The sequence below is a fragment of the Poecilia reticulata genome, chromosome 13, assembly GCF_904066995.2.
Source record: "Poecilia reticulata chromosome 13, P_reticulata-male-v2, whole genome shotgun sequence".
Taxonomy (NCBI): domain Eukaryota; kingdom Metazoa; phylum Chordata; class Actinopteri; order Cyprinodontiformes; family Poeciliidae; genus Poecilia; species Poecilia reticulata.
Genome location: NC_088842.1, coordinates 27,011,525 through 27,037,420, shown reverse-complemented (window position 1 = coordinate 27,037,420; position 25,896 = coordinate 27,011,525). Strand labels below are relative to the sequence as shown.

General features: G+C 35.8%; 1 protein-coding gene across 1 annotated transcript; it reads right to left on the bottom strand.

Annotated features, from left to right (window-relative positions):
• Positions 1–198: 198 nt before the first annotated feature.
• LOC103474985 (SR-related and CTD-associated factor 4-like) lies at positions 199–25,234 on the bottom strand. Its single transcript, XM_008426329.3, has 18 exons — positions 25,026–25,234; positions 23,471–23,554; positions 23,303–23,347; positions 22,818–22,979; positions 22,614–22,731; positions 22,378–22,493; positions 22,155–22,301; positions 21,995–22,068; positions 20,679–20,772; positions 20,465–20,542; positions 20,243–20,322; positions 15,008–15,189; positions 13,449–13,549; positions 13,236–13,349; positions 12,989–13,145; positions 12,814–12,905; positions 1,412–1,550; positions 199–1,215 (listed from the first exon to the last, which is right to left on the bottom strand). The coding sequence occupies exons 1-18, from the start codon at positions 25,053–25,055 to the stop codon at positions 728–730; spliced, it is 2,301 nt and encodes a 766-aa protein (XP_008424551.2). The 5' UTR covers positions 25,056–25,234; the 3' UTR covers positions 199–727.
• Between the last annotated feature and the right edge of the window lie 662 nt (positions 25,235–25,896).

The window sequence follows — 25,896 nt, the reverse complement described above, 5'->3', positions numbered from 1 at the left end:
GAGAATGAATTATTTTTGCAGTTATATACTTATTTATATAGAATTGCAATTAATTTATTTTTGTAACATACTGCATGCACCTACAAAACAAAACAAAAAAACCTCTTTACCCTTTTTCAGAACTGACCAGTTTAATAGAAAAAGGTAAATAGAGTTAGAACTGCAAACACACACATACACACACACAAAAACATTAGCAAATGGTGGACATTTTTTATTCATAGTCCATATTTTTACAAGTTGTAACCTCAGTGCGTCACAGAGGTTTCAAAAAGTATTTGGGTTTATTCCACCCTCTACTGGCCGGAAAATGAAAGCTTCAAAAAACATTTTTTTAAATTATTATTTTACAATGAAATATATCAGTTTCTAAAAAAAAACCCCCCCAAAAAACCGGATAGGACATTTTCTCTTCAGAAGAGAAAAGCTGACTGTTCAAAACATGTATGTCTAAGTCCTGTCAACAGAGTTGAGCATATACAAACTGAAATATACAAAAAGATGAATATATATACACACATGTTCAGTATATACAGCAAAAAACTAAAACCAACCAAACAACAAACATCTCTGATAAAACTTACAGGAGCAGCTTAGGGACGCAGCGTTTTATTTGTTAGTGTTGGAAACGGAGAGAGGGGGAAAGTCTGAACAGAGGATACAGCGCCACCTGGTGCTCAAGAGTTGTTTTACAGACTCTGCTTTAGTTTAATCATTAAACTATTCTCTACCACCTCCCTCCTCTTTGAAATGGTGGGCGTCCAAATCCTGGTCTAATGGCTGGTCCCATTGATGGATGTCGTTGGAAAGGAGGGCCCCGAGGAGGGAAGGGCATGGGCATTCTGAATCTATCTGGCGGAAACATCGGCCCTCCTGGCATCATTTGCGTGGGCATGCGGTGCATGTTTGGTGGACCAGGAAAGGGAGGCATATGAGGGTTTGGCATGCCAAGGGGAGGTTGCAGCGGCGGCATTCCCGGTCTGGGAGGACCCTGCATTCCCGGTCTGGGGGGACCCTGCATTCCCGGTCTGGGGGGACCCTGCATTCCCTGTCTGGGGGGACCCTGCATTCCTGGTCTGGGGGGACCGTGCATGAGTGCAGGATTTGGCAGCATCATAACCTGTCCTGCTGGAGATCCCAGCTGGTCGTCAGCTGAGGAGGGATCTTTGCCTCCAGTAGGATCTGCAGTGGACTCCACTGGAGCTTCGAAATTTCCTGTGGCAAAAAAGGAAACCGTTATTGTTTCCACATAATAATTATCTATATATGCAGAAAGAACAAATGTAGACAAAAGGTTTACAGAACAGCAGCATATGTAGCTCACCAATGCATCCAGGGGTCATATAATGCTTTAACCTAAACAATAGGGAATATATGGAAAATACACTGTATTATACTCTGTATAACTTGCCTCCTACTTGACGTGTGGCGTCAAACTCTGTGTGTAAGAAAGGAGCTCCTCTAGGAGGCAACGACGTTGGCGAAAGCATGATGGGGCCCGGAAAAGCAGGCGGACTTCCAATCGGTTCACACTGCGGAACTGTTGGCATCTGGAAAACAAATCAAACATAATGCCGTCTTTTCACAATTACTGTTAAATTAAGAGTTAGTGTGAACCACACTTGGAGAAATGTTGAACAAACACCCTTTGAATCCAAAGCGTGATGTAAATTCATCTGAGGGAAACGGTATGAAAACTGTTCTTGTAAAGTTGGAGACAAAAGTAGGCAGTTTTGGCTGAAGTAAGCATCGAACCAGGTCAAATTACTAATGAGTTGGATACATAGTAAAACTTAAGATAAAAAAAATCTAGTAAAAATGTATTTCGTAGTTTGAACCATGTTTTACTCAGATGCAAAAATTCCCCTTACAGTACAATGACTTATCATCTCCCAATATCCAAGTCCTGTGCATACCAAGATTTTAAAAATGTAACATTTTTCAATGTTACAGGGTTATGACAAAATCTTTCCATCATATACTGGTTTTGGAGCTCCTTTAATGAGATTTCAGATGCAATTCCAGTGCTGCCCCTCCTCCGTCTTTCTGCACCCTGATAGTCAAACTAATTCACTTTTCTCTCACTTCAAAGAAAAATACATCTGGGTGTTTCAAACATGTTCAGTCTCACAACACCGTCACAGAACACAAACATCAGGCGCAAGCTAACTCATAAAAATGTGAGTACCAGAAAAATATAAACACAAACATTTCATCTGACTTCATTTTTGAAGGAATATACTCTAATGAACAAAGTACATATTGAGCCCTAAAGCGATATTGCAAATGATTTCTTCTGTGGTTTAAATGTCATCAGAAACTAGGAAAAAAAAAAAAGAAAAAAGAAATCAAAACATTTTTGACAGGCAACATCTTCCCTTAATGAAAGTATCCTTTGGGGTTTTTTGTTGCCTACCGTGAAGTGTTGATTGGTGTTTGATCTCATATTTTTGAAGATACATAAATCATCAATAACTTCTGGCAATAGGAAACAATTTTGTTTCCATACACACTCTTGTCATAATAAACAAGACTAGTTCCTATTAGTTAAAAGTGTTAGACAGTAATACCATATTACAAGTCCAATTAATTGAAGATGTATCACAGTAATTCTTTACTTCTCATCTGACAGAAACATGAGCTGATACAGAACTAGAGAATGCAGATGGCATCATATCTAGTCAACTTGACCTAATATAGACGTAATCAAATCTTAAATTTATGTCAGTTTTCTTACTCATCACTGTCCACACCAAAGATGATAAAGACAGGAGATGACCTGAGAAGCCTTGCAGCTTAAAAGCTTTTGCATTTAACTAACCAAAAAAATTGGAGGTTTATTCGTAAATAGTCTTAAAATACTAACTTCTAGTTGTAAATATGGTCCACATTTACCATTTCAATATTAATAAATCATGAAAATAAGAAAGGAAGTGTCTTATATTATGCTATAATTATTTCACTTTCAAATTGAGTTCCGTTGAACTTATGAACTTATCTGGTTGTAACATGAATTTACGACTACTTCATGTAACAATAATAAACTACATAATTAAGCAAAATTAAAAAAAAAATCTAATTGTGGAAAAAGCGACAAGAGCACAGAACTGAGAAATTCAAAATGCGTAATTATCGAAAACAACATTTAAGAATGATTTTATAAAACATATTTAATAAAAAAAAATATCTAACATAAAATAACCTCCTACAAGTAAGTATTCAGCAGATGGTTGCAATTACAGCTCAGAGCCTGTCAGGTTCTGTGGGGATTGATTGTGAACACCCATTTCAAGTTCTGCCAAAAATTCTGTATGGAATTGATGTCTGCGCTTTGACTGGGCCACTCCACAACATCCACCTAGTTGTCTTCAAACCATTTTTGTGTAGCGTTAGCTGGACGCTTTGGCCATTGTCCTGCTGGAAAATAAATGTTCTCTGAAGCCACAGTTCTCTTGCAGATGGAAACAAATTGTCCTCCAGCCTGATCTATAGATGGGCCATGTTTGTTCCATTTCTGGAAGATGGATTTAACTGAACTCCACGGGATGTTCAGTACCTTAGAGATTTTTTGTATCCATCCCCTGACTTATACTTTCCAATGATCTTTTCTCTGATTTACTTGGAGTGTTCTTTGTCTTCATGCTGTAATAGCAGCCAAGCAAAAAGAACAAATGTTCTTATGGTTTAATTAGTAAAAGGACCTTTGAAAAAAGGTTGTCTTTTTGAGACTCACTGAACTCAAAGAGATCTCCATTCCAGTCATTGTGAGACTACAAGCACCAACTCACTGGACCTCTGATGAATTAGGTCAGCCCCTTAAAGGGGTGAGTATTTATGCACTTTTTATCAATATTTTGTAGAAATCAAATTTTAAATATAAAATATAATTTAATGTCAAAGTGAAAATTTTTATTTTTTGTAAATTGTTTTTGTAATTTTTTCATGTAAAAAAAGTCAAATTCTGTTAAAAGCAGTAACAAAAAATTAAATATTCCAGGAGCTATCCAAGGAGTGTACATTGCTTTGCAGAAATATTCACCCTAAGGGCTTTTAATCCAACATTAAAATCATACACTTCAGTGTATTTTATCTGTTTATCAGTTACTGTTGATTGCCCTGCATTGAGCTGAATCTGACTTCCCATCAACTCTGAAAGTGGTCCTCACAGGTTCTCTCTCCCACCTGAGCTGTGGATCTCTGCAGCTCCTCCAGAGTTACCATGGGCTTCATGGCTCCTTCTATGGTTAATCCTCTCCTTGCCACTCAGCAAGAAGAAACTTATTAATCCAAAAGAAATATAAAAACGCCAGACTGCAAACCTTCGGTACACAGAATCAACAACAAAAAAAAGCTGCTAATCCAGAATAACTACGTACACAATGCCATTAACAATTTCCAAACATGTTGTAGAGAAGGCTGAAGGAAGTATCAATTAACCGATTTCTTTTTAACATAAATTGCGACAATTTCTGCAGTTACTGTGGAAAGCCAGTGATGAAAAAAAATGTCTTGTTTAGTTTGGACCCAGTGTCCTATCCTCAAGGATGAACATACCATGATGACTTTACTTAAATAATTTAAGTTATTTGCATTATTACTTAAACCATTTTGATATAATGGTTTCTACATCAAAAGGGAAAGAAACTGCATTCATTTTTTTTACATACTTATATCTACCAGTCTTATAACATCAGAATAATTATTATTTTGAAAATTATGAATCTGAGGGCTGGTGGTGTTTTGGCCGGGTGTGGTTGATGTGCTATTTGATGTGAGGGAACAAAATACTAGTACATTTCACTTCGTTTGTATTCTGAGGTTCCACTGTAAATCATCACTAAGCAAATCAATAACATAAATTAATTGCTTCTCTGAACAAGATTCAGGCCAGCCAGAGCATTATGTTCATTATGCATTTATCTATAGATACTTGGGCTGCTGATAATATAATCCATTAATATACTGGGAATATTTTTTTCTCACCAGCTTCCATCCATTAAAACAATGACTGCTTATGTCTGTCAAAGCATAGCAAAATATCATTTAAAATCATCACCAAAAATCTACATTACACCAATAATACATACATTATGTTGATAATAGCATCTGAAATTACAACTAAATCTACTTTCTATGATACCTAATCTGACTAGGATTTATTTAGATTAGTCATTGGACAACAATTTTTGCATAGTAGTGTTTTACAGTATAAAGGGCACTGATCTATATAACAATTTAAAGAACACAACACTTAAGAACTGTGGTAGCCTATTGAACTTAAAATACCCCAAATACAGTTTACAATGTAATTATTGTAAACTGCATTTACAATACTAGATCTGGTTTGTAAACAATTGTGTACATCATACATAATTCTAAGATTTAGGCATATGGAACAAGTGGGAGTTTATACAGCAGTGAAAATCAAATTGAATAGGTTAAAATTCCTATTTTCTTGTCTAAATTTAATCGACTGTAAATATCTAACATCAATGTCCAAATTCAAAAACATAGTCTCACAAAACAGTGCATGCACAATTTCTAATGAAATTAAATCGAAATATTTCCCAGCTTATAGCAAGAGGGAAGACAGGTAATTTTTTTTTTTTTACTATGCAAAGCCAATCACTTGAGATTTTCTGTATTTGAACTACTAAATGGAGAGAAGAGATGATAACAGAGAAACATTTAAAAGGTTCTGCCCTTACCCTGTTATGTGTACTCCGTCAGCAGAAAAAAGGAACAATAGCTGCATTTTCCCCGCTGCTTAATTCCTCAAATCAAACCTCAGCCAGGCATTCGAACTTTCAGCAGGAGTCTGTTCTTGATAGACTTTAACACTGCTTTTAGCTGGCTACTTCAACAACATGCAGAATTAACATCTTTTATTATGAGATGATAAGAAACTTCAGGTAGTGAGCCATAATTCACCTTTTAAAAATATTCTAAGAAACATTATATTTTTCCTCCTACTCACCTTTGTAAGGCCAACTTGTCCATGATTCTAGTTCACAGATGTTTGGCTTTTTGTAACTGAAAGAAATCCTCTTCTTAAAAAGCTAAGCTATTTCAAATGTCTGACAGCATACATCTGCAGAGATTTTCCATTTCATTCAAAGCAATTTAATTTCTATTTTACTGCAAGCACTATTTAGGTGCATGAACAGTTCTTTTGGAAATATTCTACTGGGCTCAGACTAGTTATCACAATAAAAATACACGTTCAGGGATTTTAATGAACAAACATTTCTTTCCACTTCCCTCTTCGTGGAAAGAAAACCAGGCCAGTTTGTCAGGCTTTTTCCTTTTTGCTGAAACTAAATGTTAAGGAATATTTTTAAAATCAGACTTTCAGCACTTTTGGTAGCCATCTTTCTATATATACAAATCTGATGTTAATCATACAACTAAAAGCAATCCATATACATTTACAAATAGCAAGTGTGCTTAGTTTTTCCCCAGTATTCAGAAACCTACAGCATCTTAAAAACAGGTTTACCTCTTAAAGCTTTCTACATTTTGTCACGTTACATGTCACCAACTTCAATGTATCTCATTGGGATTTGTGATAAACCAACACAAGCTATTGCATGATTGTGATATGAAAGGAAAATAATCTATGGTTTTTACAATTTCTAACACCTTTTTTTTTAAAAATGTGGTGTGCAAATTGTATTCAATTTGTCAATAAATTGTGGAACAACCTTTGAATGAGTACCAATATAGGCTTTGTTGCAAATTTGTGTCCAGCTTCCTGTTCCCTGTGGAAGAAAAACATCTCCACGGCATGATGCTGCCGTCACCATGTTTCGTGGTGGCTTTAACGTGAAGCATTCATTTTTATCCACACACTCCTTCTCATTTGTAGGAAACTGTAAATGGTACTTCTTACAGCTTTCTTTCAAAATGGCATTTTTGGCATCCTTATTCTTTTAGCAGCCAGACTGGAAAAGTGCACAGCTGACAGCTGCACTCTTTTGCTCTACAGCTTGATCTCTGACCTATTTTGTTCCTTGGTTCTCGTGAGGCCTTTACTGTGTCCTTGTTTTGTAACACTTCAAAAATATTGAAAAGTTTAAGAGGCAAGAATGTCTTTAAAACATAGGTTCAATGTGCAGTTTCAAAGCGCTGTACACTACGCTGAAAGAAGGGAAAGCAAACCCGGCTTCAAATTCCTAGAATTTTACAAATTTTAAAATTACATCCTCAATGTTAAATATAGTTTCACTAGCAAATTTCAGCTGGATGGTCAAGAACTAAGTCTCTTTTGTTCCTGACTGCTAAGCTGTTCTCCAGCACTTATCTTCAGGATATTAAACAGGCACTTTGAATTGTGTTGCATAATGTATACTCATCACAATAGACGTTCAAGAAAGACAGTGCCACAAACCAGATAGAGTAAGCAGAGGCAAGCATTGCAGCCAAACTGATCCAAGAAGCAAATTCTATACATTTGTAAAGTTTTACAGGAGTGTTTATATCACATGAAGGTTAGTAGTCATCAGTAAGCTATCCACAAGATCCAGGAAATTGTTTGCATCAGGAAATTACTGGAAAAGACTTTTTTAATGCAAGTACTGCTGAGAGTAGGGAAGTGTTGTTTATCACACAACACAAAAAGAACCAATTCGTAAGTACACTCTAAAGAAGGTAACGACCCGATTTATCCCAGGTTGTATTCAAAAGAGAAAATCATATCGTTTTCACTTGCGCATGCATAGGCTGATCCAATAACAAGCAGAAAGTTCTCAGTACCGGTCCAAATGTAGGACAACTTGAGGACACACTCAGACCAAGTTAGCTTGGGGTCCTTACAGATGAAGCCACATTCCTTTAGAAGTGTGTCCAGATCCACATCGAGGAGCATCCGACTCACCTGATGTGATTCCTTAGAAAAAAAAAAGCCCCTTTTCTCTGTTGTCGTCCAGAAAGAAAAAATATATATATGATGCCGAGTCCACAGACAGTTCTGGATTCTATAATCCAGCTGGTCCTGCAAACCATTTTAAATCCTGGAGCCAAAAGCCTAGAGGCAAGGCTTGCATATTTACACTTGTGAAAACAGGCATTTTAATCTAAAAAAATACTATATCAAATCTATTTCTGATATAAGTCAGTAATGTGTTTTTGCACATGTTGCGCCGGTTTACATTCGTTATGAGCAAAACATTTGCAATGGAATTGCCCCGTAGGATTTCAACCTGATTAGTGAGTCCAGAAGGAAAACTACAATAGGCTCAAAAACCTGTTTTGTCATAGAGTCACACATTGAACTCCACAACAGAAGTATAAAAACCTCAACTTACTCTTACTCCTCTCTCCTTTCAGAAATATTGCCAAATAAATCCAGTTGATATGCTTGCCAGAACACAGCTTTGAAAACAAGAAACAATCAGACATTAATATGAGCAAGTAGCTTCCAAAGCAAAAACAAAAACACTTGATTAGATGACATAGAAGAGTGCTGATTTTTACATTTGCTTCTAAAAATGTGTACAACTCAAGAAAATGACTTAGATGGTTTATATGTGCTCCAAAATCCATCTTAAGATGGTGTAGACTTTTTTTTTTCTCTAAAGAATGTATGTTTAATTGTAAAAGCAGAATGTCATATAAAAGTGTTAACTTGTCCCAATAAGAAATCAAAACCATGAAACAAGTTCATGGAAATCTTTTGAAATGAAAAGGATGACTCTGCATGAAGTTTTCCTCTTTTTTTCCCTCCAAGCTAAGTATATCTACCAGAAAAAATCTTCAGAAGACATATCTCAGAAGGATTAATCCTTATGTGCCAAAGTCTGTTTGAAGCTGCAGATTAGAGAATTAATTAATTGAATACTAATTAAGTTGCTTCCTCAGAGGCTTTTCCTAGGTTTTTCAATGGTTCTGCACATTTTGTACACGCTCACATGGCTTGTTCATCCTCCCCCCCCCCCAAAAAAAAAAAAAAATCCCTGAAATCACAGACAATAAGATGTTATATGTGGAACTACAACGTCGTAACTTAGAACTTTACAGCATTGCTACCTGTTGGACTGAATTAATTTTATTTTAGCAGATCATTCAGTGCAATGAGGGATTTAAATAGTCATGGTTGTTGCGCAGTGATTAAGATTAAAGCTGGACTTCTGGTGTTTTAAATGTGCAATGACAAAATGTTAGATACATTCCTGCTTTAAAGGGGCAGTATTATAAAAAATTTACTTTTTTGAGTTTCACGTCATGTTCCCTCATCAAAAACATACCTGGAGTGTTGCCTCGATTCTTTCATGCATGCTTGAGAAATCCTTTAACCTGTTGCAACCATTCGGCTGTGCAAAACACCAGGGTGTGAACCTAGTGCTGCCTTCGAGGCGCAGCTCCTCATCTGAGCTGCAGTATCCAGGCTTCCGCCTCACAGACCAGCCCATCCCGCAACTCCCCCACTTAGATCCTTCAGACTAGCCACCAACAATTAGCAAACACCTGGAGGTACTGCACATCTGCTGAGCTTATATTAGCTTTGCTGGTAAAATGTTGGTAAAGAATTAATAGAGGAGCGTTGTTGTGATGACTTTGTGAAGACAGCGTGTTGAAAAGAGCGCAACTTTCTTGTAGTGACAGAGGCCCAGTTTCAAGGCATTAAATTACAAACTAAAACTGCTTTTTTGTAATATTTGCTATACACAGCATTTTTAAACGACTGCCTGGAAAACACACAATACTGCCCCTTTGATAGCTTGTCTGTGATACCGAACAGATTAATTTGTGCAGTTAGTCTTTTTTCATGCCAGCTTCCTTCCTCAGTCCAAAATAGTGATTGGTCTTGTATTACAACTCCAGGTTTTGTATTGCATACATATCCAGTTAGTAACCCTGGGTAACTTACCGAGATGACGACCAACTTTGCAGTACTGCTTAAGCGCATTCTTTGAGTTACCGGATCTCTCAAACGTAACTCTAATATGTTAAATCTATTAAAGGATGCTGCCGCTTTATTAATGAATTATTATCACGACTCCCAAAAATGGCCGACACAATACACTTTGCAGTCATATACGGAGCTCGGCCCTTATTTTGAAAGGGTCAAGTCTTAAATCTGGGTCCTTGTTGCCGAGAAACAACAGCCTCAACTCTTGTCTACCTGCACCAAGCCCCGCCCAGCTCCATGCTCAATCTAAATTAAAACGTAGTTAACTGTAATACTGAAAATTTGGATTTTGCACTACTTGCTCATTATTGATTATTTTGAAGTCACAAACAGCTTTATTAGTCAAGTATTAAATTAAGGTGGAGCTAAACTACTACTGTTGTGTAGGAAAAACATTTCTGGGCTTTTAATACGCAAGACAGTGTTAGGGGTCACACTAATAAATAAAAATAAAAAAATTTACAAGAATAAAGTAATAAAATTAGGAGACCAAAGTCATATGAGAATAAAGTCGTAGTGTTACAATAAAGTCACAAAAGTGACTTTATTCTCTAAATATTGTGTTACTCTCATACTGCGACTTTATTCTCATGTCATGACTTTCATATGATTTTATTCTCATAATGCTATGTCCAATCTCAAAATATTCAGATTTTATTCTCATTATTACGACTTTATTCTTATAATTTTATTTTCACGTTTCTTTTTCCTTAGTATGGCCCTAATACTTAGTTGTAATTAAAGATAATAAAAACATGTTTAAAGATGTCTGTAAAACCACCTGACCAGGCACCCACTAACAACCAGAAGGCTAGGCGACGCATTTGTGAGCTTACCTGGTTTTCCACTCTGATACTCCTCTTCCCAGTCACACCTTTATGTCCCACCAGCAGCCAACAGTTTGTTTGGCTTTGAAGATCTTTGTAAAGCACTTCAGCTTTGACTTTTTCTCCAGGTAAGGTGCTGAGCTAATCAGTCCCACAATATATGGAATAATACTGACAACCAATTTTATTTGGGTCATTTGCTGGTCATTAATTTAGTCTTTTCATTTATTTTCTTTTAAACAGCTTATTCTAATTTAAATAGTTTTTTTTTTTTTTACATTTTACAAAGCTAAATAAGTTGGAAATCTTTGTTTCCATGTTATTGGATACTTTCAGAATTTAATTTAAAATTCAGACGCACAGTAACATATTAATACATGTTCAGCACATTCTACCATCTCTTGATGTATAATGGTTGAAAGGTATTATGTAATTCACATGAATTAGCATTAAGGCACATATCTAAAATTTTGCCAGAAAACTGAATGCTAAAGAAATGCTGGTGTTAAATGAAGCTTGGTACTGAGCACAGAAAGGATAACAGAAACGCCTCCCTTCACACATACACCAATAATGAAAGTTTTTAATTACCATTTTTATTTGAATAAGATGTTACAGAACAAGGTTACTGTGAAGATATATGCAAAGACGTAATAAGAAATAAAGAAAGAAAGAAAGAAAGAAGTAAAAAAGCACTTTTAAAGCGAGATCTACAAGCAGAGGAGCCTATCTGAATTACTGCTAGGTGGTCTAAGACCAAATTTAATTGTTTGCTAAACTACAGCACCAACAAAAACATGACACAACACTTTAAATCAGTCCTTCAAAATACTATAATAGCAGAACTACTGCGGTTGGCTTTAAAATTATGAATGAACCAAAAGGTAAGAGAATAAGTAATTAAGTAATCAGCTAATTACCATAAATGGACATAAATGAGGTTGGCTTTCAACACCAACTCCACGAGGCGCAATACAAATGATTATTTTGTAGCTAAACAGTCAGTGCCGCAATCATTAGCATCCCTTGCAATGCAATTTTATTTATACCAGTCTTAGTTGATTGTAGTGTGTAGAAACCTTTAATTAGTAATAAGTAACTTCCTGTTTCCTTGCAACACAAATTATTTAACACAGAGGTCCATTTCTAACGGCTCTTTGAAATATTAAATAGCTAAACAGCTATTTGATAGCTGTTTAGCTATTTAGGTGATATTTATGTTACCTAAATATCCAGATTTTGCAAAAGAGCGAAACAAATGTGAGGCTTGGCATCATGCAGTTTTCTTAGGCCTTCAGTAGGAGACAAATAGTATAATTAAAAGATTGTATAATGATTAAGTATAAAATGTTGCCCCAGTGCACAGAAATGTGAACCTTTTCTTATTTCTCTGCAGATGCTGGTTATTCCATTTCATATCTTTCCAGATTTGTTCATTTTATACTCATCTTTATTTCTGTACAAAATGGAGTCATCTGCCACATGTTTTATACTGACCATTATTCAACATATTTCAAACCCTGTGAGAAATTGAGTGACCTGATGGTTTTTTTTATTGTTGATTTTTAATTTTTTTTTTAATGAAAAACAGTTTTGCAGAGGTAATCCTCCCACAAAAACTTTGTTCTTTTCTAAATTTGTGTAACAAATAAAAAATTCACAAGATCTTCCTCAGTTACTAAGAAGCTGGAACTGTGTCTGTCATTAATGTCATTGACATAATATACCAAAGTTTTGTTTTAAAATAATTATAACAAGCTAGAAAAGCTATTTTCTTCCAGTGTTTGAATAACTACTGACAGAGCTGTCAGTAGTTATTGCTGTCAATACCAAGCAAAAAAAAATTTATGTCATATTTGATCAAAATTCATCTTTAGCTTTCACTTATTTCTTTGCATTTTAATTTTGAAATACATACAAAATGATTCAGATAGGCTCCATGTGTATCCAATAATACCTTATTTTTGTTATTACTTCAATGATAGGTATTGTAAAATAATCTCTCCAAAAGGCCAAAACAGGAAAGAAAAGTTTTTGTACCAACAAGAAAGTGTTTAAAGACAGCAAAAACGTTACCTGAACATGAGCACTGACAGCCACATCTGGTACTATTTCCATTGCTCCATTTACAGCTGCCTGGCTCTTAACCTCTTTGGTATTATTCCACTCTAGAGTATCAACAAAGACAAGGATAAAGTAAGAAAACATGCATTGTAAAACCTTGTGGTATGTAAAAATATCATGCATTTACCTGGATTTAGGGTCTCTGGGTCCAGCATGCCGCCCTCCTGATAGCTCTCCAACTCTTCAACTTTGACTTTGCTCCAAGGAATGTAAGTAACCCCTTGCTCCACATCCCAGAACTTTTTGTGTGCCGACTTTATACCCTTGTTTAAAGCCCAAGCAATCTGGGAGAAAATTAAATTAGGTGCAGTGATATTGTTAAGGATAGGAAACTTGGCAATTGAAAAACAAATCTAAATGTGTAAAGCACATACCTTAGTAGGTTTCTGGTTGGCTTTGTACGACCCTTTACCGAGTTTTTTTAAGGCCATATAAGCGTCTTGTCTGTGAACCATAACAATATAGGCACAACCTCTTGGAGGAATCATCTGAACACAAAGTAAAAGTTCAAAGTGGAAACAAAGTTAGCATGATCTGTTGGTCACAGAAGGTGAGAATTATATTTCACACAAACTGTCCAAACTTACATTGATGGACTCAATCTGACCAAATTCTTCTAAAAGGGACATTACGTCAGATTGCTGGGTTTTCTTGTCCAGCTGCCCAACCCAAAGTGTGGTACTGCAAACTAGAAACAAAAGAAAACTGAAACTACTGTGGGGATTAAAATTAAATATAGGGTTTGACAAAAAACTCTCAGTGATTTTAATACTTGAACCAATAGTTCAATATACCAAATACACTTTACTATGGATTAACATGCACAGTAGAAGCAGTGTACAGTGGAAGCTAATATCTACAGTCTTATTTCCACACTTGGTACAGTCAATCAGCACCAAGGAAAATAAATGGTACCACTTGATTGGTTGCCTTGCAAACACCAGCCAATAATGTGTCAAGAAGCATTGTGTATAGGCATTTCGGCTTCCCAACATGCATTTTCTTTCAACTATATTATATGTGCGCAACAAATAAAATCCTCAAATAGGTGTGTTGAGACATTTCTTGCATTTGGAAAGAACTGCTCTGGAACACCAAGAACGTCACAGTGAGAGGTCCAATTAGAGTCAAGAAGGTTTCATTACATCCAAGAAGCTCAAATCAAGTATCTTTCTAAAGAGTGTGCTACAGCTCATATAGCCACCAGTATAGAGCTAACATTGGCCACGTTGGTGACAACTTAATATAAACATAGAGCGAGGAAAAGTATTTTGTGCGATAGGCTTCTAACAAGGAGGACACAAAAAAAGCCACTTATGTTTTAAAACAAAAACCTCAAAACTGAAAGTCTTCAAGAATTACATGGGCTGCTGCTAAATTTTTTCAGATGAACCTTCGTTCTGATTGTTGGAGATATTTGGAAAAACAAAGTGTATTGGTATGGTTCGCATGTCTTGCAGACTAGTAAACACACAGAATCAAGTGTAACGTTATCACCTACGAAACAGGGGACACCTTTTGCCACATTGGTTTGAATAAAAGTAGCTCAGTCTCCAACAAAATCAATCCAGACACAATTAACATTGTAAATTTAGAATCAGAAGTCAGGAAATGTCTCAGAACTGACAACATGCTCTCAAAAAAGCAAGTGGCTGAATAAATGCTGACAAATTGTGACTAAGTTTCCACTACCCCAATCACATAAGAAGGAACCACTATAATTCATAATATGCCTACAATTTCAGATCCAGCAAGCCGTTGAAAATACCAGAAGTTATGAAGAAGGGTCAACAATATAAATAATTCTTTAAAACTATTTGAGGTTTTTGCTAAATTTAAGCCTTTTAAACTCTAAATATTTTACTTTATGTTTAGTATATCAAAAGAAAACACAAAATATTACAAACGTCAAAGACGCCATGTGTCACTGCCAAAACTTTGTCCATTACTGTACACTGAGGCAGAGCAGACTTCCTACATAAACACATCAGATAAATCATTTTACCCAGACCAAGCTAACGTCAAAAGAACAATGAAGAATTGATAACACCTACTTCTAATACTACGACCACATGTGGCACATTTGTGTTTAACTTAATGCTGTACAATATATTACTCAGTGACTTGTTTCTGTATTGGTACATACCGCTGAGAGTTTGGCTCTTTAAGATGGGAAGACCTTTCTGTCTGCGTTCTCTGTCCTTCTCTCTGTCACTCTGGTCCTCTGAACTCGTACGAGATCTCCAGCGGCGTTCTCTGGAGCGAGAGCGTCTGTGCCTTGACCACCTTGAGCGAGATGAAGACCTCGATCTTCTTCTCCTTGGCGACCTTAGGTACAAATAAAAGACACAGCTTAGGTGCGAAATAAAAATACATTTCTCAAATGAAAATTGACCCTTTTTATCATTATCTGATTAGTGGCAACAGAACAAATCCAGACAGTTGAGCTTGCACTGATGTAGAATCTCTTAAGTCTTGTAAGCATAATTTGATGATGACTCAACACTGAAAAAAACTCAAACTCATTGAGAAGGTTCTGGGTTTAGAAGCCCCTTCATAACACATTACAGCTGCAGAGAGACAGAAGGATGCCATAAAAGCTTAGATTAGTCTTGGTGAAACCCAACGTATTTCATGGTGGCTGCAATTAAAAGCTCCATTAAAGTCGGGCTACAGCATATGGCAGTATAAAACATCCTTACTCTCAGCAGGAGTGTAACACGGGTCAGTGCTGCTAAAATACCAAGGCGGGGTGCAATACTTCTGTAGTATTGCACCCCGCAATACTTTACTTAGTCATAAAGTCACAGATGAAGGTTTATTTACTGTTTTTTCAGTGCATGTTTATACAATTGCATTACCTTTTTAAGTCAGTGGACATCTTTCCTGGTTTTGTACACTTATCTTGCACATACCTATCCCAGGACATGTATGGTTTGTTGAAATAATAAATCTGCATGTTTATATGAATGGCTTGTATTCTTCATAAACTAGTACAGCTAAAGAATGACAATGTTGTGTAAATATTTCTTGCCAGTCATCTCAAAGTGACAAATAGAATCGCCACACAAACAGAAATACATCCACATTATCTTGCACGCTTATCCCTAGAGGGGCCACCAGGGGTGCTGGTGCCTATCTCCTGTGTTGTTAAATTCACCGGATCATTCCAGCTGAAAACACTGCTCACTAAAAGCTATTATATCTCCCAGTTTGAAGAGCCAGCCTCAAACAGGTCTTTAACTTCTACTGTTGTTTCTGTGAACCGGTCACTCAATAAAAACATTGGGTTTTAACCTCTGGCCTATGCTTGTGTCAACAGGTGAGAGGTGGTGTACAACCTGGACATCGCAGGGCCTACAGAGATACATTCCAAGCCTTTGTTTTCTGCAGTTTTGATGATTATGGCTAACAGATAATTGAAACCCAAAATTCAATGTCTCTGAAAATTTGAGTAGCGTCAAATGGACTTGTTCATATAAGAATATCAATGTGTGGAACAATTGTTTACTTTTAGTAAATTTTGGTATTTATGGGTAAATAGCTTATTCTTCCCCTCTCTCCTCTTTTCTGTTGGATATGCTGGCTCTGAGTTACATGCCAGGTGTACAGTCTGATTGGCTAGTTGTAGTGAAGCCTTATTAATGGTAGCTCTCTGACTGCACAGACTCCTGGGTCTGTTTATTCCTTTCTTTTAATTAAAATCAATAGATGTCAAAGTATTTAAAGCAAACTTTAAGTGTGACATGTGACCTCCCACCTGAATATTCAAATGAATTGTAAACATAAAACCAGCAGGTAGAGACTAGTTTATTGTAAGCATAAAACACCCAAACACAAAGCTCAGCAGTGTTATATGCAGCCCAGCGCAGCATGGACTGTTCAGAGTTCTACACTGGAGAAACTAAACAAATGGACTGCCCAACACAGAAGAGCAAATATTGGTTCAAGAAACAGCAATTCAGCTACATCTCAAAGACAAGTGACAATTGGAGGACAGCAATGTAAACAATTTGGATATGGAACACAGGTGGTTTGATAGAAGTGAAAAAAGCAATTTAAGTTTAGCATGGCAAAAAAACTAAACATAGGAGGTGGCCTTAGATTTAATCTTTCCAACGCCGACTCTGCAGCCCCGTCTCATCTCAGGTTGTGAATTGCAGTTGTAAGCAATTCACAACCTTGGAAAATGTTACCAAAACAACTCAGATGGCATCATTAAGTACCAGTTTGGATAATCAGACAACAACCAAAACTTGCAATGGCTAGAGTCTTAATTGCCTCCTTAGTGACTTTATTGGCCCCATTACTGTGATTGTTGTGTCCAAAACATGTTTAGAACTGAAAGCTTTTGTGTGCTGTGACAACTTAGAAGCCATAGTTATTCATGTAAAACCTGTTTACCATCATTTCTTTCTGCTATACAGACCACCATCATATTGCTCATAGTGAGTTTTAGAAATATTAAAGACTACACCCATATGTGAGAATAAAACATGATCAAATCACAGTAACCCAGTGTACTAGCTGCACCTGCCTGAATGCAGCATGCGCTACTACTGCTGTGAAAATACTTTTTCGTAAATGGAGATTTTTTTTTTTTTTGAGCTGGTTCCAAAGTCTGCTGATTTTTCTCTAGTGTCTGTGAAGTTTATATTCAGCCTAATATATTGTTTCAAGTGAGTAACTTGGTTTAAAAGTGTTTATGCTGCCATAACGTTTTGGTTTGGACACAATACATCACTTCTTCATAATAGCCCTGAGTCAGACAGTGGAACCTGAAGTAATTCTCCTAGTCGAGATGTTAGTTAACAAAATGGTTGTCTCAATAAAGAAGAGGTCATGTTATCTTGGGACATCTTTAATGTTTAGAGTTATTTCAGAAAGTGAAATATTTAAAGCCTTGATTTTGATAAAGTTGATAAAAACTCTGTTTTTTTGGTCTTGTGCAAAATATTTTAATTTTGCAATAAAAAAAACATTTTAAAAAGAAATGTTAGTCTTCAGGAAATGTATGTAATGTCAAAATATATTTTTTAAATATTTCAACTTAAAAAAAGTTAATAAATAAAAACAGTTTAAGGAAAATGTAGCCCAAGAATTTGAGTCCTTTGATTTTCATTTAATTAATAAAGGTATTTCTTTCAGGACTATTTTAGATATGTGTATTTAAAAAAATCATAATTTTTAGGGGAATTTAGGTATCACATTTACTAAAGACTGCTAAAATCCTACTTTGGTCATGAGCCAAGGATGTGATGGCCATTTGGTACAACTATAACCACCAAGACAAATGGGATCTGTATGTCTAAATCCTCTCAAGGATGAATAAAATACCGGTACCCGTTTTAAATGTATTTTATTCTGCACTGTCTGTAAATATAATATCTGGTAGCCAATGCATTTAAATTCAAGTCATGCACTACCATTGCTATACCTGCATCTACAATAAGCTGTAGCAACCCTGTCCATATTTTCAACATTGATCATAAAAGTCATTGAACAATGTGTCAGGTGTCTGATTTTTTTTCCATACAGGCCAAAAAACAAAACTAATAATCTTTTAATAGGTCACATTTCAGGCACTCCACTGCTCTTGTACCTCAAATTCTTCAAAATCACAGGCAAACCTGAATCACAGTTATTCACCCCAAGGGTTAAGTATGCAGTTTAGAGATGCATGGGAGAAACTCACCAAGTACTTACTCTTTTTTTTTTTTTACCTCCAAGGTCACTGAAACAATCCCAGGAGTCATTATGCAGTGTAACTCAGTTGGAGTCATTATGCAGAGATAACAAGTTGGTGTTACTGTTCTCAGAACGGAATAAGCATAACGAGAAGTCCAGTTGCCTCCATCTAAGAGCCTTCACCAGCATGTTAAAATTATGTTGCAATTTATTTGTTTCCAATGCTAAAAAAATATATTTTAGATTCAGACTCAAAATGGAATGTCAGATTTCAGTATTATATTAAGTTCAATGCAGTCACAAGCTTAGCTTTTATATTAATTTTCCCTACTAGGTAATGTCTTTACATGTGGTGTAGAAACTTTGTTTTTGTTGCAAACTGAGCAACAGCTTTGCAGATATTTAAACCCATCAGTGAATCCCTTGGAACACAGACTGAATCAACATTTGCATGAATTGAGAACATGCTTAAAGGAAGGGTTTTATGTGCTTTCCAGGCTTTTAAGAGCATTGGACTGAGAAGTAGTTTGCACGATGAGCTCACCAGGTGTTTGCTAATTGCTGCTGCCACTAGTCTGAAGCTCAAAGGCGAAGCTTTGGGAAATAGGTGGTGCATAGTATGAGAAGGCATTAAGGCACCCCAAAATGGCTGGCATGGGAGATTCAAAGATTTCGTAAACATGTATTAATGCGTCAAAGCAACAGTCCAGGTATGTTTTTTTTGATGAGGGAATGACATCATAACATGACAATAAGCTCAGAAAAAGTCAAAATTCCATAATACCTCTCTTTAAGCATGAACACCTGGTAAACAATAACCAAACAGAACTACTCCCAGCAAAACAGATGAAACAAGGACTAATCAAGGTTGTAACTGAAGTGATTGGCATTGCCAACATTAACAAAACCAGACAGAACTTCTTTATGTGATGTCTGAGATAACAGGAGAATCCTCGGCTGTTCTACTCCACTTCATCTGTTTTTCCCAGGTAAACTGTTATAAGTAAGTTTGCTGAGATACATGATTTTCCTGAATGTTCTTTAAAAAGTTCTTCCCGGGCGATAGCACTCAGTAAGACTGGACTAGAGATTCTTTCGATACAGCTCTACCCACCTTGATTTAGCTGGCTACTTAGGGCTACATTTAAAAAATAATAAAATATTCTTTATGTCACAAAAGGAAAAAAAAAAAACATAAATGGTGCCTTAAACTGAAAACTTTGGATGCCTCATACTTCTTCTGGGTGTTACAACAGTAAAATTACCCACGTTATTGCAAAATGCAACAGTAGCATCTATAAAAGCTTCTCTGAAACACCTGGACTCAACACTCATCTCAAAGGTCAGTGCCTGCCAGCTTTAAGTGAAACCTTGCTGAGCAAACTGAGTCTTAATATGGTCTTCTTCGCTGATTTCAAATAACCTTAAGATCTCTCCCTTCTTGTGGTACCAGCAACAGAAAAACATTTGACCAATCAAATATTTGCACACCTTTTAGTAAAACCATTTCTTATTTATTGCAACATGAACCTTTGAAAATTGCTTTTTGCTTTATTACAGAGAGCTCAGCTGATAATACTTCTGCTTATCACAGTAAATTTAGTACAACAAAGACCGTCATTAGCTAAAGTTGACCTCACAACCGCTAAAAATTCTACTATTTGTACATTTATAAGTGACGAACAGTCATTACCTAGAAGAAGATCTGGACCTCGCACCATAGTCTCTGTCTCTCCCCTCCTGCCTCGTGGAAGAATTTTCCCTTGTGTTTTCCTGTTAGACACAGACAACAAAGACAATTTGAGAAAACCTTTTCCCTATTTAAAAAGGCTAATTATTACAAATTTTACTTAAAGAATAATCAGCAATTGTATCGTTTCAACTAAACATAAGGTCTTAAAGTTGGCGAGCTTACCCATGATTCAGACTCTTTCACAGAATTAAATCCATCGGGTGTCAAATTTTGTTCAACATGACTCATTCCTCCACTATGCTGAGAAACAAAGAGATAAAAAACACAAATTAAGAAAAATACCCACAAACACAACATTGCTGTAAAATATTGACAAATTTGAAATAAGTTATTATTCTGAAAATGATTTATATTTTGTGTTTTTTAACAAATTTACCTTTGTGTCTCTAGACCGACCCAACATATCAGGGTGAGCATCTGTGTTTAGCATCTGAACAGGGAACTGGTTTGACATGTTTTCAGGTATACCTCTGTCAGGACAAAACCACACATTAACACGTAAGCACACTAACATACAATGAACATACAAGGACACTAAAATTCCAGACCTTTTCACAATCAGTAACTCATTCAACTGCAGAAATGCTTTTAACATTTAAATATAGCGTTTAATATGTAATTTTAATTGTGCAAAAAGCTCATAAAAACTGGATGGTGGGCCAGAATTCATTCACTTAAACACCCAGTGGCCATCTGTATTGGCTAAAAATATCTATGAGCCAGTTCTCCAACTACATCAAGACAAGAAGATCGCAAACTGGTTATGAGCTGAGAATTCTGCAAAATTATCTCAAGAATCTCAAACTAATTCTGTTGAGCTAAGCGATCATTTACTTACCAAAGATAATTTGAGCTTGCTCCCTTACTGCAGTTTTATTTTCAAATAATCTTAAATCTGAGATTCCAAGCTTGTTTTGCCACATGAAACCTCATTTATTGTAAGGCAGAAAATAAAATTATAACTTTTGTATTATAATTTTAAGAAATATTGAGACTTCAAAATTTTGAATGGCAAAAATTGCTCAAAAAGACTTACAGCTCTGGTAGAGATTTTCTTATGGAAGACCATGTTCTCTGAAGATGTGCATTTTCAGCATAGTTTTTTTTTGTTTAATTTAGCATTTTTTTGTTTATATTTTTACTTTCACCTATATTTTTTTGTTTCTACAAATAGACAGATAAATACTGGACCTGCCAGTTGACACGAGTCAATAGGGGGAAAAAAAAGGGGAAAAAAGACACCAGTCTGTCTTTGTTACCTTGTATGTATGTGTGTATCTTCTGAACAAAAAACAAAACAAAAAAATTTCTATGGTTTTGCTGGCAGTAGCATGCTATTAAAAACAGCGTTATTATTTTTGCATCCGCATCTTTTAGCTTCAAATGAGCATTATTAATAATTAAACTGACTCACAGGCCAAAACAAGAAAGAAAAAATGAAAAATTGTTAAAAATAAAACCTTGTTGTCACTGTGCTTATTTCATGTTTTGCAGTTTAGATCCTTAAATGGCTCTACCAAAACACACCAGAAATTTTCCAAAATTGAGCAAACAATCCTAGAATGTAGGTTTTCAAAACAATTGTTAACTGAATAAACAAAAAACTAAATTTGCAGAAATTTAAATAAACTAGCAATTTTCGTCTTTAACTTTGATATTTTTTTGCCTCATTATTTTATCCTTAGTACTCACTGTGTCTGAATGTTGCCTTCTGACACTGCCATATCCTCAGGTTCATCATCATAGTCAAATCGGTCAAGTAGTTTCTGAAAAAACCCCCCAAAAAAAACATAAAAGTGTAAATGACAGAACTGAATTTCAAAACATTTGAGACACAGAGAGTTATCAATACCTCGGCTAAAGAACCTTTCTTCACCGTATCAGTCCTTGGGTAGGGTTGGGTTACTGGCATTTGATGTTGGTTTGTTATGTTATTTGCATTTGTAGATGTTCCAACTGTCCTTTCAGCCTGCTGAAAGTTCTGGAGCATCCTCTGCAGCTGGTGATCAAAATGAAATGTTACTAAACAAAATATTGGCTTATTTGATGGAGATCTAAAACAGTTTATCACTTACCTCCTGAGCGTGAGAGGACTGAAAGAGTTGTGCCACAGCAGCTAAAGCTTCTGGAGTGGGTAGGACAGAAGATACGTCTGAAGCATTACCGGTCTCTGGTTGGAGGTCAACAGGAACTGCTCAGAACAGGAATATTAAATTATTTAGCAAAGGAATATTACTCACCAAAGTATGAAAGACACTACATTTCTTTTAAGTACATTTATGTGTGTTATAATGTTTTAACACTTCATTACCTTCTGCAGCAGAATGTGGCATAACAGTGCCACTGGCCATATCCATTAGAGGCTGAAGGATCTCCATATCAAACACACCATTCTTCTGCCAGAGATTTAGCACTCGGATTATTTTATTCTGAAAAGAAAAAAATATTCAGACATTGGAGTTTTACAAATATCTGAATCATGTTACAAAAAGAACATTAAAAGTACAAATAGTACCTTGTCATCCTCCGGACAGCAGTAAAGATTTCGGAAAGTATCTGTGAAGTTCTTTAAAAACCGGGGTCCAAAAACATCCTTTTCAACACCAAACTGATGGCGTGACTGCCGGACAATGGAATCAACCACATATAGACCAGGAACCTTCAATTCAGGCTTGCACTATAAAAGCAAGAAAACAACGAGAAAGAAAAAAAAATACATTCTCAAATGTTCTCAAGATAAAGTTTAAAATTAATAACCTATTTTGTAGTCTGAAAGCAAAAGGAAGCATTTTACTGTGTTTGTTCAAAATGGAGTGAGTGAATACATTCCATCTGGAACTAAACTACTTTTTTGTTTTTCTGTCTTTAATAAATATTTTATGTCAACCACACCTCTATAGCATATTAGTTATCTCATAGATAATTGTATGTTTAGGGGTGTTTAAAATTAAAAAATGAAATTCAGGAAAAAACAACAAAAAAATAGACAAATGTACATACCTTTTTGATGAACTTTTCAACAATCTGGACAACATGTTTGTACAGCTGAATAAAAGAAATAGAAATAAGTACCAGAAAAAAATTATGTATATATTACATTATATACTATGTAAACCATATCATAGTAAGCAGTTTTTTTTCCTTCATGAATATTTTATACACATTTACCTTAATGGCTTTAATAGCTGATTTGGTAACAGACATCATTTTAGCCCGGGATATTGGAGGCTTCATCTCGATCATAGTGAACAACTGGATGAATAAAAGAGATTAGATTAGGAATGCAAACAGTTAGTTATCTTAATATTAATTATTGACTAATGGTGTCATCCATCCAGCCATAATCCAACATCCTTATCCTTGCAGGGTCGCAAGTCCCTATCTCCAGCGGTCAACAGGGTACACCACTTGTCAGCCCATCACAGGGCAAAACAGAGACAAATGCTCCAGCTAAATGAAAATTTAGCTGGAGCATTCACGGAGAGAACATGCAAACTCCATACAGTAAAACCTTCCGCCAGGATTCAAACACTAGGCAACAACACAATCAACCGCGTCACTGTGCAGATTAAAGGTTTGTTAAGATTAGTTCCAATCGATTACCTAAAAACTTCCGCTTAAACCTTCTTTTAGTGCTGTAGTTTGGCTGCCATCCAGAATATAGAGCTGCTGGTCATCTTTAAAGCTGCAGTATGTGACTTTTACAAAGAAATGTCTTTCACATGTATAAATAAAGTTGTATTTACTTACAATGTAAGTATTCTCAATGTTTTTTAGTGTTTTTGCTGAAGGACTTAAGGGCAGAAAATAACTGAACCCTTAGGAGTGATATTATTTTTACTCCAGTATTCCAGGAAATAGATTATATAATTATCCCCCAATATTGATTTATTAACACTGTTTCTATGCAACGAGCGTTGCTTCTGCGCGTTTGCAATCCTGATCAGCTGATCTCTTACCAGCACCACCAGCGCTAGAAAACGGAAGTTAAAACAAAGCTTCCAGCGCAAGACTTATTAACACCACCGTGGGAACATTAAAACAATGTTTAAAAAACAGTCAGAGATCAGTATTTATGGATCCGGGGACAATATTGAGGCTTTTGTGTCAATAGACACGCAAAGAAGTTAAGTAAGCTTCAGCAACAGACTAAAACCAGCGTGGTGGAAATGGCGCCAGACTCGCGTGTTTACATACCTTCTAAAACAGCACATAAAAATGTACGCTTACAAGAAGTTCTATTGTATTCACACATGCGATCTTTGCAGTTTGGTTTGTGCATGCACGACAAACAAATTATACGTTTGGAATAATTTCGTAACAAGAAATATCAAAGCTACAATAAGTAAAAGCGAGATAGCGATTTAACTATTTATCACTCGTTCGTTTCTAAACAAATCTTACAATTTCTTATTAAATAGTACGCGAGGCACTACTACCAACTGTATTTAGTAGGCAGTCGTTTTCTGAGCATTCGCATTAAGTTTGTGTAGGAGTTTGTTAGTATCTGTAGCCCAATATTATTGGCCTTAATCCACACATTAAAACTAGGTTACAGACAAAGAAATGACGTGCATCTTAAAAATAATATCGATTAAATTAAAAATGTGAGTTAACGGGTTCTATTTCTATGGCAGGGCAACTATAGATCTCACCCTTAAACGAAAAGAACGGATATTAGTTAGCTTAGCTCAACGGTTTAGCTTTGGGAGTAAAAACTTACCTCCGTGTTGAACGCGTTCACGGCATCCATTACGGCTTGTTATTAATACAAACAGTCCGACTCACACATTTATTGAACTAAACTAACTACAAACGATTATATAAAGTTGTGTAGCCAAAAACATTACAACAAATTGTGTCAAGTGGCTTTCTAGAATCCGACTTCAGGAGAGGCTAAGCTAATAGCTAGGAATACCACCCTGTACAAGAGTTTCGGTGCAGAAATGTATCTAGCGGAGCTCCACAGGAAGCGGAAATACGAAATGGGAACTACATCCTTTCTGGAGTGAAAATATTTTGAAGAAACTAAATTTTAATTTTAGGTGACCTTTGAAAAGAGAAAATCCCGATTAAGGTAATAACAGATGGCATCTGTAAGTAAGATTTACAGAGTTTTATCAAAGAGTGTAGATTAGTAAAGAAGGTATAGAAATATGAATGTTTTGACATTAAGTCTGGAAATATCACAACAGTTTTGCTGTATGTGAATTGCCAAAAAAAATATTGAGGTTTGTTTCAAATGTAGCAGAGAAAAAAAGGCACGGTTTATGTCAATACTGACTTCACATTTCGTAAGGAAATGTTACACTTAAATTTCTCCACTGAGACAATAAAAGTTTTATACAATATATTACTTTCATTCCAGATGTCGTTTACCGGTGAAGGACAGAAGTTGTGTTTATAAATTAGTATTTATTCTTTGAGGGTTTTTTTTGTGAAAACTCAGTAAATTAACGGGAACGTTAGGAATTTTGTAATTGCACAATATGAAAATAACTCCAAACACTGCTGAGTTCTATCCTGTGTTGATTTACGATAAAGTGCGACGTCACAAGGTCGTGGTGCCTTCAGCACTGTTGGAAAAACGATGC

Excerpts from the sequence above, each read along its gene's own strand:
- LOC103474985 (XM_008426329.3), bottom strand. The coding sequence starts at position 25,055 with ATGGATGCCGTGAACGCGTTCAACACGGAG. Across the intron at positions 22,732-22,817 it reads GCTGTCCGGAGGATGACAAG|AATAAAATAATCCGAGTGCT; the intron begins GTACTATTTGTA and ends TTTTCTTTTCAG. Across the intron at positions 1,216-1,411 it reads CGCCACACGTCAAGTAGGAG|GAAATTTCGAAGCTCCAGTG; the intron begins GCAAGTTATACA and ends TTTTTGCCACAG.